Here is a 13,386-nt window from a genome sequence, read left to right on the forward strand (position 1 = left end):
CAGGATTGAATTCGGTATACATGAGATGTAACCAATGTTCTCTGGTCCTGTGTGCATTGGATGTAGGGATACATAAATAGACACAGCACAGGGATGGGGGTATAGATATACAGTATATAGATATACATATAGTGATAGCTACATCAGATAGGAGATGGATATACAGCATATAGATAGATGGATATACAGCTATATATAGGGAAGTGTCAGACATATACACAGTGAATTAGAGGTATAGATAAACAATAATATAATATATATAAATGAGATGGATATACAGCTATATATAGAGAAGGTGGAGTGACACGCATAGAGTGATGAGAGGTGCAGACATACAGTATATAGTGATAGATATAAATATATATATATATGTGATAAGAGATGGACATTCAGCATATATATATATATATTAGATAAGACCACACACACACACACAGGGCAGGTACAGTGACACAGTGACACATACACACATGCCCCCGGCTCCCCCACTCACCTCCCCGGGACCCTCCAGCCGCCATCTTATCACCGAGCCCCCCTCCCGGCACGTCACGCGCACACTGCGGGAGGGGCTGGTGACGTCATCGCGCACAGGACACCCGGAAGAGGCCGGGACAGGTACACCCGGGAGAGCAGCGACCACCCGGGCCGGACACTGCGGGCTCTCACATTGGTTGTGACAAGAGGCTGGCGGGTGTCATCCTCCACCCCTGACACTAGAGGGCGACAGTGAGGCATGGGATCCCTGCAGTACTACACAGGGCACAGCACAGGCAGACTACCCCAGGGGTGGTAACACAGCACTACCCCAGGGTGGATCACAAGACTACCCAGGGGGTGGAACACAAGACTACCCAGGGTGTGGAACACAAGACTACCCAGGGGGTGGAACACAGCACTACCCCGGGGGTGGATCACAAGACTACCCAGGGGGTGGAACACAAGACTACCCAGGGGGTGGAACCCAAGACTACCCCGGGGGTGGAACCCAAGACTACCCCGGGGTGGAACACAGAACTACCCCGGGGGTGGAACACAGAACTACCCCGGGGGTGGATCACAGAACTACCCCGGGGGTGGATCACAAGACTACCCAGGGGGTGGAACACAGGACTACCCCAGGGTGGGAGACAGGACTACCCCGGGGGTCGGGGGGTGTGACACAGGACTACCCCGGGGGTGGAACACAGAACTACCCCAGGGTGGATCACAAGACTACCCAGGGGGTGGAACACAGGACTACCCCGGGGGTGGATCACAAGACTACCCCGGGGGTGGAACACAGGACTACCCCGAGGGTGGAACACAAGACTACCCCGGGGGTGGAACATAGGACTACCCAGGGGGTGGAACACAGGACTACCCCGGGGGTGGATCACAAGACTACCCAGGGGGTGGAACACAGAACTACCCCAGGGTGGATCACAAGACTACCCAGGGGGTGGAACACAGGACTACCCCGAGGGTGGAACACAAGACTACCCCGGGGGTGGGACACAGGACTACCCCGAGGGTGGAACACAAGACTACCCCGGGGGTGGGACACAGGACTACCCCGAGGGTGGAACACAAGACTACCCCGGGGGTGGGACACAAGACTACCCCGGGGGTGGAACACAAGACTACCCCGGGGGTGTGACACAGGACTACCCCGGGGGTGAAACACAAGACTACCCAGGGGGTGGAACACTACCCCAGGGAGCACAGCATGGGTAATATACAACTAGGGGTATAAAGTAGATAATCTGCCCTAGGGGTATAACATGACTAAAATATCCTAATGGTATAACATGACTAAAATACCCTGGGGGTATAACATAGATAATCCACCCTAGGGGTATAACATAACTAAAATACCATGGGAGTATAACAGATAATCTACCCTAGGGGTATAACATGACTAAAATACCCTGGGGGATGTAACATAGCTAATATAACATGGTAAAACTACCCTAGGGGTATAACATAGATAATCTACCCTAGGGGTATAACATGACTAAAATTCCCTGGGAGTATAACATGTAACATAGCTAATATAACATAGTAAAACTACCCTAGGGGGTGTAGAATGTGGTAAATACCCAGAGTAGGTACCACCTGGGGTCATATAACATTGTGCACTAGTTGTGGGTGCAGTACCACCCCCCGGTAGGATATAACATGGTGAGATTACTGGGAGGGAGTGGGGGACGGATTATATTACAATATAACGCAGGAGATGAAAAGATCTGCACAGTGTGTTTCCTCTGATAATGACGCTGGTTTATAATAACACCACAGGGTCACATTAAACATTGATAGAGTCCTCAGTTATTCCATGTAGTCCCCGGCCACCGTCTGCTCCTCCATGCTGCTGTCTAAGTAACATGAGGGAACATCATCCTGGGGGGTCATCCACGGAAACACCACCTGCGAGTGACAAGGGCAGTCTGTTAGGTGTAATATCTGGAATAACTCTCATTATATACCACAGATATAGTGCACAGAGACAGGCAGCAGTTAAAGTCTGAGATAAACACTTATAATTAATTATTATCTCTTATCTGCACTGTCACAGAGTGTGATAAGAGTGCGTGAAATTATTAATCCCACCCAGTACCACATTAATCAGACCTAGAAAACACACAATAATCTAAAACCAGAAACCCAAAATGTAATAGAGCTGGGCTGTATAAATCCCTGGAGCCAGGTAGCGGCAGAATCTAGAAATTAAAACAATATTTGTAGGTACTACAAATGCTGGGTGTACACCAATAGGAGCCGGTTGTCTTGGTGGTACCATCTATGTTATATTATCCACACCTCCCATACAGATTGTTACTGGATGCTGGAGACCTCAGAGAAGTCTGGGCAGCCTTCAGAAGCTCCTGTGGTAACACTTACCCCCACAGGGCCCTGCTGTGGTGAGATGCTGTAGACGGTGTTCTCCTCCTCACTATAGCCAGCTGCAATATCCAGGAAATCGGGCAAATCGTCCTCATGGTGAATGCTGCTCACATCTGTTTGTACCTTTTCTTTAACCCCAACCTTGGAGATATCATACCCTCCCCACTTCATAGACTTCAACCTGTGAGAGAAAGCAAAATGTGGCTCTAAGGTAGTGGACATTACTGTAGGCAAAGTGTGCCTGGGTCCTGCTCTCTGTATGATGGTCTGCAGCTGTGTCATGGTCTCTGTATGATGGTCTGCAGCTGTGTCATGGTCTCTGTATGATGGTCTGCAGCTGTGTCATGGTCTCTGTATGATGGCCTGCAGCTGTGTCATGGTCTATGTATGATGGCCTGTAGCTGTGTCATGGTCTCTGTATGATGGCCTGTAGCTGTGTCATGGTCTCTGTTTGATGGTCTGTAGCTGTGTCATGGTCTCTGTATGATGGTCTGTAGCTGTGTCATGGTCTATGTATGATGGTCTGTAGCTGTGTCATGGTCTCTGTATGATGATCTGTAGCTGTGTCATGGTCTCTGTATGATGATCTGTAGCTGTGTCATGGTCTCTGTATGATGCCCTGCAGCTGTGTCATGGTCTCTGTACGATGGCCTGCAGCTGTGTCATGGTCTCTGTATGATGGCCTGCAGCTGTGTCATGGTCTCTGTATGATGGCCTGCAGCTGTGTCATGGTCTCTGTATGATGCCCTGCAGCTGTGTCATGGTCTCTATATGATGGTCTGCAGCTGTGTCATGGTAACTGTACTTTGACCTGCAGCTGTGTCATGGTCTCTGTATGATGACCTGTAGCTGTGTCATGGTCTCTGTATGATGGCCTGCAGCTGTGTCACGGTCTCTGTATGATGGATGGTCTACAGCTGTGTCATGGTCTCTGTATGATCGCCTGCAGCTGTGTCATGGTCTCTGTATGATGGCCTGCAGCTGTGTCATGGTCTCTGTATGATGGCCTGCAGCTGTGTCATGGTCTCTGTATGATGCCCTGCAGCTGTGTCATGGTCTCTATATGATGGTCTGCAGCTGTGTCATGGTAACTGTACTTTGACCTGCAGCTGTGTCATGGTCTCTGTATGATGACCTGTAGCTGTGTCATGGTCTCTGTATGATGGCCTGCAGCTGTGTCACGGTCTCTGTATGATGGATGGTCTACAGCTGTGTCATGGTCTCTGTATGATCGCCTGCAGCTGTGTCACGGTCTCTGTATGATGCCCTGCAGCTGTGTCATGGTCTCTGTATGATGCCCTGCAGCTGTGTCATGGTCTCTGTATGACGGCCTGCAGCTGTGTAATGGTCTCTGTATGATGGCCTGCAGCTGTGTCATGGTCTGTTGTTCTATCTTTGTTAATAGTTGTATCTTGTTCTGTAGTTTTATTATTTCTTGCAAATCGAATACTATCTGTCAGTTCCACGTTGTTGGATTTTCGCACTCTATTACGCATTTTGTGGCACTTGTAGCCTATAAATAAAGCTAGGTCTATCATTCAGCTCTGTGGCGTATGTTGGGTATAGTAAGGGAAAAGTCCAGGTGGCAAAACATATGATAGGAGAATTCTGCGAAGAACACTTAAGGCTAAATTCCGCAGAAGCAAAGTATGAAATTCTGTGGCCAAATTTGGAATGAGACGAATATTCCGCTGAAAAGATTTGAAAATTTTTCTCATCTCTAATGTGTAGCATGCAGGATGGTCTATTTACAGAAAATAAAGGTTAAGCCAGCTTGGCATCCTTCTCTCACCATTGCCGATACAAAAAGTGAAATTATGTATTTGTAGTATGTTGTTGTAATATCTTGACATACAATTAAATATTGCCAAGTAGGTTCCATATGTACCAATAGTTCCCCTAAAATGCCCCCCTAAAGAGGGGCCCCCAACCGGCGGCACCCTAAGATTTCTGCGAGGCTTTACAGGATTCCCTGCGCCAGTGGTCGGCCGTGTTGTGCTGGAAGTGCCGGTCAGTTTAGTACATGAAAACTCCTAAAATTACAATACTGGGTTAAAAAGGGGTATGGCTGGAGGGACCGAACATCTAATGTGATTGTGCAGTTTTGTTCAGACAAGTGGTACCTATTGTCCAGCTTCAGGATCAGCTAGACTTCCCGGAGTTGCACACCATAGGGTATCTAATGATACCTGAAAACTTGGGTTATGCTACCTGTCACCCTGTCAATGAAACAGGCTTCATCAAGCAAGTGTGTTATCTAGAGACTGCCGTAGCCACACCACCGTGAGAACCAGGCCAGTGTTAAGAGGGAACGTTGCCCCGACATTTGGAGTCTTTTCTTTGGGACAGTTCTGTCTAGGACCTACGGCAACTGTTGGGCTGCTCTGGATTCAAACGATTACAGTAGAACATCCAAGTCTCTGTGGGTGTTGTTACTTTTTGTATTTGCCAAAAGTAGAAGGATATTGGACTCGGTCCTTACCTCGCAAGGTAAAGGAGTGAATATGTGGCTTGGAGCAAGATCATTGGACACAATGATTATAGCCCGATGTAGGGTATAATTGTAGATTAGGTCAGTTGTATGGTGAATCCCCTCATACCTGTTTGTTTAAAATTATTTAGTGTGACTTTGTCATAATAAAGCATATTTATGCTTTGAAGCCAATTGTCATTCACTAAGTGATTTCAAATCATTATTATTATTATCGTAGATTTGTAAGGCGCCACACTGCTCCCCAATGCCGTACAGTAGGGAAAACACAGGTAGACAAAATGCAGACATGAAAACAAAGGGTACGAAGGAACCTGCTCATTAGGGAGCTTACATTCTAAGTGGAAGAGGGCACAGCTGAAACAAGAGGAGCGAGTGTGGTTCACAGTGGAGATTGGGACAGTTGTGAGGGTACATCAATGGGAATAGTGTTATCAGGGATAACGTCATCTCTAAAAAAAAGAGATGGGTTTTTAAAGATCGACTTAAAATTTGAAGGCTGTGGGAAAGTCTGAGCGTGTTACGAGCCGCGGTGGTGCCCAGCCGCCTCACTGCTCAGCTGCGTCCCGGCCGTCTTCATGACGACCAAGACGTCACTTCCGGTATTCGCCCCGGCCTTTGTTAAGACAAGATGCTGTCCTTTCTAATGCCGTGTCCCGGCATTAGGTGCAGCCGGGCACGTGCGCATCTATCTATTTAAATTATTATTCACCCGGGGCATATTACCTCCTGCTGGGCTCCCCTGCTCCCATTGGCCAACCTGTGTATATAAAGCAGGGAGAGCTTAGCCTCCCTGCTGGTTATAGCGCTCAGTGCCCTGTCTGTTTGCCTGCTTCTGTTTATTGAATAAACCTTCGGATTGATTACTGTGTTTGAGCTTCTGCCTGGAACCTGGACCCTGACCATGTTTCCTGCTTCAGAACCAAAGACCTTTGACTTGCCACTTACTCCGCTTGTACCATCTCCCGCTATTTAGGGCGGCAGTATGTTCATAAGCTTGTACTACATTGAGTGTAAGTCCTGGGGGCATCTGAGTACCTGTGAGCATATTCAGCTGTACTGGAAAGGCGGCTGCTATAGGTGAAGACCTCTACAACTGGGTCTACAAGCTCATGATAATACTGTCAGCCGTAACAGAGCGTGGTAGAGAATTCCATAAGTGGGGAGCAGCACAGGAGAAGTCTTGTAGGCGGGAGTGAGAGGTGGTTACCAGAGACGTGACGGCGCTGGTCAGAGGTGGATCTAAGAGGGCGGGAGGGAGAGTATTTTGATACAAGGGCAGCACGGTGGCGAAGTGGTAGCACTTCTGCCTCACAGCACTGGGGTCATGACCATGGCCTTATCTGTGTGGAGTTTGTATGTTCTCCCTGCGCTTGCGTGGGTTTCCTCCGGGTGCTCCGGTTTCCTCCCACACTCCAAAAACATTCTAGTAGGTTAATTGGCTGCTATCAAAAAATTGACCCTAGTTTCTCCCTCTCTCTGTATGTGTGTTAGGGAATGTAGACTGTAAGCTCCAATGGGGCAGGGACTGATGTGAATGAGTTCTCTGTACAGCGCTGCGGAATCAGTGGCGCTATATAAATAAATGGTGATGATGATGATATAAGATTTGAGATGTATGCAGGGGTAGTGTTGTTGAGGGCTCTGTAGGTAAGGGTGAGTAATTTGAATTGGATTCTGGAGGACACATGGAGTGTAGGGATTTTCAAAGTGGTGCAGCAGATGTGGAGCAGTGAGAGAGGAAGATCAGTCTTGCAACAGCATTTAGGATAGATTGAAGTGTGGATATATGGGTGTCAGGAATGTCAGATAGCAGGAGGTAGCAATAGTCAAGATGGGAGATGATGAGAGAAAGGATAAGAGTTTTGGTAGCATGTTGAGTAAGAAAACGGAAGAGAGAAGAGGTGTATAATGAAAAATGTAAAGGGCCAAGAACAGAGCCTTGTGGGACCACAAAAGATAGTGGAGGGGAGGATGTGCCAGAGGTAGAAAAACTAAAGGAGTGGATCAATAGGTACGAAGTAAACCAGGAAAGAACTGTGTCATGAAGGCCAATAGAGTGAGGGGTGTGTAGGAGAAGAGGGTGATCAATGTTACGAGCCGCGGTGGTACTTACAGCCGCCGCGGCTCGCTTCCTGTGTGCCCAGGCGTCCCGGCCGTCATCATGACAACCAGGACGTCACTTCCTCCTAAACCCTGGCTGTTGCCAAGGCAACGGCTGGACTCTTTACAAAGCGCCGTGTCCCGGCAACAAGGCGGCAGCTGGGCGCGTGCGCACAGGTCTGCAGTAACCTGATGGCTATTAGGTGTTCAGTATTTAATTAACAGGCATTAGCCTGCAGCTGTCCTCTTCATGGTCCTGATTGGCCTGTTGGTCTGGCAGACAATTAGTCTGCAGCTGTGTATCTCCCAGGGGCAAACCCTGATTGGCTGTTGTCTGTATTTAAGGCAATGAGGTCTGCTGCCTCATTGCCGGTTATAGCTTCTGTCTCCCAGCCTGCTGACCTGCTTGTTCCTGTTCCTGTGTATTGTATCCTGCTGACCTCTCGTGTATGACCTTTGGCTTTGGATTTTGGACTTCGCTTGTGTATCCCGTGACCCTGACCTTTGGCCTGTTTACCGTTTCTCCTGTTTGCCTGTGACCCTTGACCCTGGCTTGTTAACTGGACTTGCTACCTGCTGCCGGCCCTTGACCTCTGCGTGGACCTCACTCCGCTTGCCTGGGTTCTCCCCAGCCGGTACACACTTCACGACCCTCTGTCAGTCTGCAGCCCAGTCTGTCCCCACCATCAGGGGCTCCAGTGAACACCTGATTGGCAGAGTAGACTCCGGGTTGTGTTGTGCCGGCTGGAGGGGTTCCTAACAATCAACAGTTTCAAAAGCAGCAGAGAGATCCAGGAGGATGAGTATGGAGAAATGATCCTTAGACTTTGCAGTAAGTAGATCGTTGATCACTTTTGTGAGAGCAGTTTCAGTTGAATGTTGGGGGCGAAAGCCTGATTGCAGAGGATTGAGAATGGAGTGAGAGGTATGAGACTGAGACAGGCGTTTGTACACTAATCGCTCAAGTAGTTTGGAGGCAAAGGGGAGGAGAGAAATAGGGCGGTAGTTGGAGAGAGAGGCTGGTTCGAGAGATGGTTTCTTTAAAATTGGTGAAATGAGTGCATGTTTAAAGGAGGATCGAAATGTGCCAGTGGAGAAGAAGTGAGGCATGTAGTGGAGGAGAGGGAGCGGAGAAGTTGGGAGGTGTCAGGCGCCGTCCTCGCACATATGTTAGGTGCCGGGGACGGTCACCTTCTCTTCTGCCCGGCGGTCCCGTTGCTAGGCAATGGGACGCTACTTCCGGGATCCAGCCGTAAGTTCGGGTGCAACATCGCGTCTCACTAGGGTGCCAGAGTATCTAGTTTCCTAGGCTCCAGCACTGTTTCCTGCATACTTGTCTATTTGGATTCCTGACCCCTGCTTTGCCTGACTACTCTTTTGCATTCTCCCTTGGACCCATCCTGATTCTCCGGTTTGACCTTCGGCCTCCTGACTATCTGTTTGCCTTATCCTTCGCTACCTGTTTCTGCCCACTCGGTTTTGACCCTGGTTTGTACGACTCTGGCTATTCTCACCTCGCTGGTAGCTACCTGGGAGGGCCGCGACCTGCACGTCTCAGCAGCTAAATCCAAATCTCCTTGCGGGGATCCCTGGTGAAGACCTGAGGCGTGGTTAGACTCCGCGCCTCCCAACGTGGCAGCGCCAATACCGGCAGGTAAGGCCATCAGAGTATCCCAGCTCGTGACCGTATACTCTGGCCATGACCTCTGAAGGCCAAGGTGGACCCTCTGCTGGGGATTTGTTGCTCCACTTGGCTCAAAAGGTTGAACAACATGATGCTGAGCAGGCCAGGCTACTTCAATGCATTCAAGGTATTGTCTCTCGTCTGGATTCTCTTCAGGCCTCCTTACCAGCAGCCCAACCCGCTGTCATCACTTCGTCTAGAGTCACTCCTTCTATTTCTGCTCTGGTGGCTTTCGCATCATCCTCCTTGTGTCTGCCAACACTAGAGAAATTTGATGGGGACCCTAAGAGATGTCGGCGATTTCTGAACAAATGTTCCATTCACTTTGAGTGTAACTCTGGAGCCTTTTCTTCTGAACGTTCCAAGGTGGCTTTCATTATTTCTCTTTCAGGACAAGCCCTGGCATGGGCCTCACCCCTATGGGAACGGGATGATCCTCTCCTTCTGAATGTCTCCGCCTTTATAACAATTTTCCGGAAAATTTTTGATGAACCTGGTCGGGTTTCTTCTGCAGCCTCAAGCCTCCTTTCTCTACGCCAAGGTTCCCAAACTGTAGGTCAATTTGCGTTCTAATTTCGCACCCTGGCTTCCAAGCTTAAGGGGAACAATGAGGCACTGGTGGCTACATTCTGGCAAGGCCTTTCGGATCGCATCAAAGATGAACTGGTTTCCCGTGAACTTTCAGCAGATGTTGATTCCCTTATTTCCCTATGTAATAGGGTAGATCTTCATTTTCGGGAACATACTCAAGAGAGATCCTCTGCCAGACGCTTTGTTCCCCGCCTCGCTCCTTAGTTTTCGAACCGCAACCCAGCTCCTTCGGACGAGCCCATGCAGATAGGGTGTTCCCGCTTGTCCCCTGAAGAGAGAGAGAGAAGATTAAGACAAAATCTATGTCTCTACTGTGGAGAGGCTGGTCATCTACTTGTTTCCTGTCCTAAACAGCCGGGAAACGCTCCCTCCTAGTCAGTGACAGGGAGGCTGTTCTAGGAGTCAGACTTTCCACTCCCTATTCCACCTCCAAACCAGACTTTTGATGACCACCTTGTTGGATACTCCTAGTGGCCCCCTTGTGACTTTTGCCTTTGTGGATTCCGGCGCTGCCGGAAATTTTATCTCTGCCACCTTGACATCATAACTCCAAATCTCAATCCAAGACTTGCCCCAGCCGTTATTCCTCACTGCCGTGGACAGAAATTGAGTTGCCAACGGTTCCATCTCCAAGGTCACCTCCCCAGTTCGGGTGATGGTAGGAGTCTTGCATTCGGAATGGATTGCGCCCCTGCATTGATTATTGACAGGTAAACGCCATTACCATAAAGAACAATTATCCTCTCTCCCTCATTTCTGAGCTATTTGATTGAATCAGTGGTTCAAGGATCTTCTTTAAACTGGATTCGCAAGGGGATGAATGGAAGACTGCCTCAAGTACTCGTGATGGGCACTATGAATATTTTGTCATGCCCTTCGGGCTTTGCAATGCTGCTGCTGTGCTCCAGTCATTTGTTAACTAAATCTTCTTACCTTTTTTACAGATCCGTGGTGGTATATCTGGAGGATATATTGATTTTTTCCCCTGATCTAGTCTCCCACCGTTTTCATGTAAGAGAGGTTCTTTTCCACTTATGTCAAAACAAACTGTTTTGTAAGCTTGAAAAATTTATTTTTGAGGTATCTCAAATTCTTTTTCTGGGGTACATTGTCTCTGGCTCAAGGTTGCAGATGGACCCGGAGAATGTTTCTGCTATCACCAACTGGCCTCAACCTCTGAGTCTAAAGGCTGTTCAATGCATTATTAGTTTCACCAATTATTATAGACAATTCATCAATGAGTTCTCCACACTCATAGCTCACATCACTGCCCTCACCCGAAGATCAGCGAATCACAAGGTATGTTCCCCAGAGGCCATCTCCGCATTTACTTCCTTAAAAGAGGCCTTTTTGTCTGCACCTGTCCTAACTCAGCCGGACCAAGGGAAACCTTTTTTCTTAGAGGTAGACGCCTCCTCAGTCGGGGTCGGAGCTGTCCTTTCCCAAGAATCTCACTCTGGTATCCTTCGTCATTGTGGATTCTTCTCTAAAAATTTATCCTCCTCTGAACGCAATTATGGGATTTGAGATAAGGAGTTATTTGCCATCAAGTCAGTGTTGGAAGAATGGCACCACCTTCTCGAAGGAGCTCTGCACCCGGTTACGGTCTTCACGGATCACAAAAATGTAATTTATCTTTGGAACGCTTGCTGCCTGAATCCCCGTCAGGCGAGGTGGTCTTCTTTCTTTGCTCGTTTCATCCTGAAATTTACCTTTAGCTCTGGTTCACAGAACCTCCTCACATTCTCAAACCTTCTAGCATAATTGCTTTAACCCGTGCCAGGACTCCTCCAGTTGGATGTTCCTATCTTGAACCTCATCTTCCCCTCAAAGCTCTCCGCTGGGCCCATCCTACCAAATTTGCTGGCCACGCCGGGTTCAAAAAGTCCTTCTCTCTCCTATCCCGATGCTATTGGTAGCCCACCCTCCGGATTCATCTTAAAGAGTTCATAGTCTCTTGTGAAATATGTGCCCAAAACAAGATTCCTAGGCTCCCTCCCTCTGGGTTGCTCCTACCCTTACCAGTTCCTGTGCGTCCTTGGGCAAGCCTCTCCATGAACTACATTACCTATTTGCCCCCAGTGAGTGTTTCAATACCATTTGGGTAATCGTTGACAGGTTTTCTAAGATGGCCCATTTCATACCATTTAAAGGCCTTCCATCTGCTCCTAAACTTGCTCAAGTCTTTATAAAAGAGGTGTTCCGGCTTCGTGGTTGTCCACAGGAGATTATATCGGACCATGGGGTACAATTTATATCTCGTTTCTGGAGAGCCTTCTGTAAAGATCTAGGAGTTGACCTAAAGTTCTCCTCGGGGTATCACCTTCAGACCAATGGCCAGACAGAACGTGTAAACCAGGATCTTGAGTTATTTCTCCACTGTTTTTCCTCCGGTAATCAAGATGATTGGTGTAATCTGCTCCCTTTGGCTGAGTTTGCCCATAATAACCACATACATGATTCCACTGGATCCTCCCCCTTCTTTACGGTCTTTGGCTTCCACTCCATTCTACCTGACTTTTCTCCTCCGTTGGCGCCCACTGTTTCAGCCGCTCACTCTCTGGTTTGGGATTTTGCCCATATCTGGACCTCAACCAAGGAAAACCTGTTAAAAGCTTCCCAACAATATAAACAAACTGCACACCGCCAACGTAGATTAATCTCTATTCTTCATCCCTGTGATAAAGTGTGGCTCTCCACACGGAATCTTAGACTCCGGGTGCTATCTATGAAATTGGCTCCACGATTTATCGGTCTATACTCGGTAATCTGTGCCTTCCTCCCTCTCTGAAGATTCACAATACCTTCCATGTGTCTCTGCTATAACCGCTGATCCTTAACAAGTTCTCTCACAAGTCTTCTCCTCCTCAGCCGCTATTAACTGCATCTGGCAACGAGTATGAGATCAGTCACATCCTGGACACCCGTAACTTGCATGGGCGCTCTCAGTACTTGGTCCATTGGAAGGGGGTAGTCAGGCGCCATCCCCGCACACACGCTAGGTGCCGGGGATGGTCACTTTCTCTTCTGCCCGGACGTCCTGTTGCTAGGCAACTGGACACTACTTCCGGGATCCAGCTGGAAGTTCAGGCGCGTTGCTAGGCAATGGATATGCCAAACAGCGCTTCCTGGCGGTGGTCAGATCAGCTGACCACCGACCCCACGTCCACCAATGAATTCTCAGCTGCCTGTATTTCAACCAGACTCTAGCACCACTAGGGAGCCAGAGTATCTAGTTTCCTAGGCTCCAGCACTGTTTTCCAGCATACTTGTCTATTTGGATTTCTGCCTGACTACTCTTTTTCATTTTCACTTGGACCCATCCTGATTCTCCGGTTTGACCTTCGGCCTCCTGACTATCCGTTATATGCCTTATCCTTCGGTACCTGTTTCTGCCCGCTCGGCTTTGACCCTGGTTTGTATGACTCTGGCTATTTTCACCTCGCTGGTAGCTACCTTGGAGGGCCGTGACCTGCGCGTCTCAGCGGCTAAACTCAAATCTCCTTGCGGGGATTCCTGGTGAAGACCTGAGGCATGGTTAGACCCTCCCAACATGGCAGCGCCAATACCGGCGGGTAAGGCCATCAGAGTATCCCACCTTGTGACAGGAGGGAATAGGGTCGAGTGGACAGGT

At 48.7% G+C, this 13,386-nt stretch overlaps 2 protein-coding genes across 4 annotated transcripts in view; both read right to left on the minus strand.

Annotated features, from left to right (window-relative positions):
* CAMTA2 (calmodulin binding transcription activator 2) overlaps positions 1–1,111 on the minus strand; it is a 76,010-nt gene extending 74,899 nt beyond the window's left edge. For all 3 annotated transcript variants that reach the window (XM_075206192.1, XM_075206190.1, XM_075206191.1), the window contains exon 1: positions 494–1,111. The gene's annotated coding sequence lies outside the window, so the exon portion shown is untranslated. The remainder of the gene's footprint in view (positions 1–493) is intronic.
* A 92-nt stretch (positions 1,112–1,203) lies between these two features.
* INCA1 (inhibitor of CDK, cyclin A1 interacting protein 1) overlaps positions 1,204–13,386 on the minus strand; it is a 66,809-nt gene continuing 54,626 nt past the window's right edge. Inside the window, exons 6-7 of the mRNA XM_075206276.1 lie at positions 2,881–3,064; positions 1,204–2,406 (exon numbers count right to left, since the gene is read on the minus strand). Of these exons, the coding sequence (XP_075062377.1) occupies positions 2,308–2,406; positions 2,881–3,064 (283 nt within the window). The 3' untranslated portion in view covers positions 1,204–2,307. The remainder of the gene's footprint in view (positions 2,407–2,880; positions 3,065–13,386) is intronic.

The sequence above is a fragment of the Mixophyes fleayi genome, chromosome 4 (assembly GCF_038048845.1).
Source record: "Mixophyes fleayi isolate aMixFle1 chromosome 4, aMixFle1.hap1, whole genome shotgun sequence".
NCBI lineage: Eukaryota > Metazoa > Chordata > Amphibia > Anura > Limnodynastidae > Mixophyes > Mixophyes fleayi.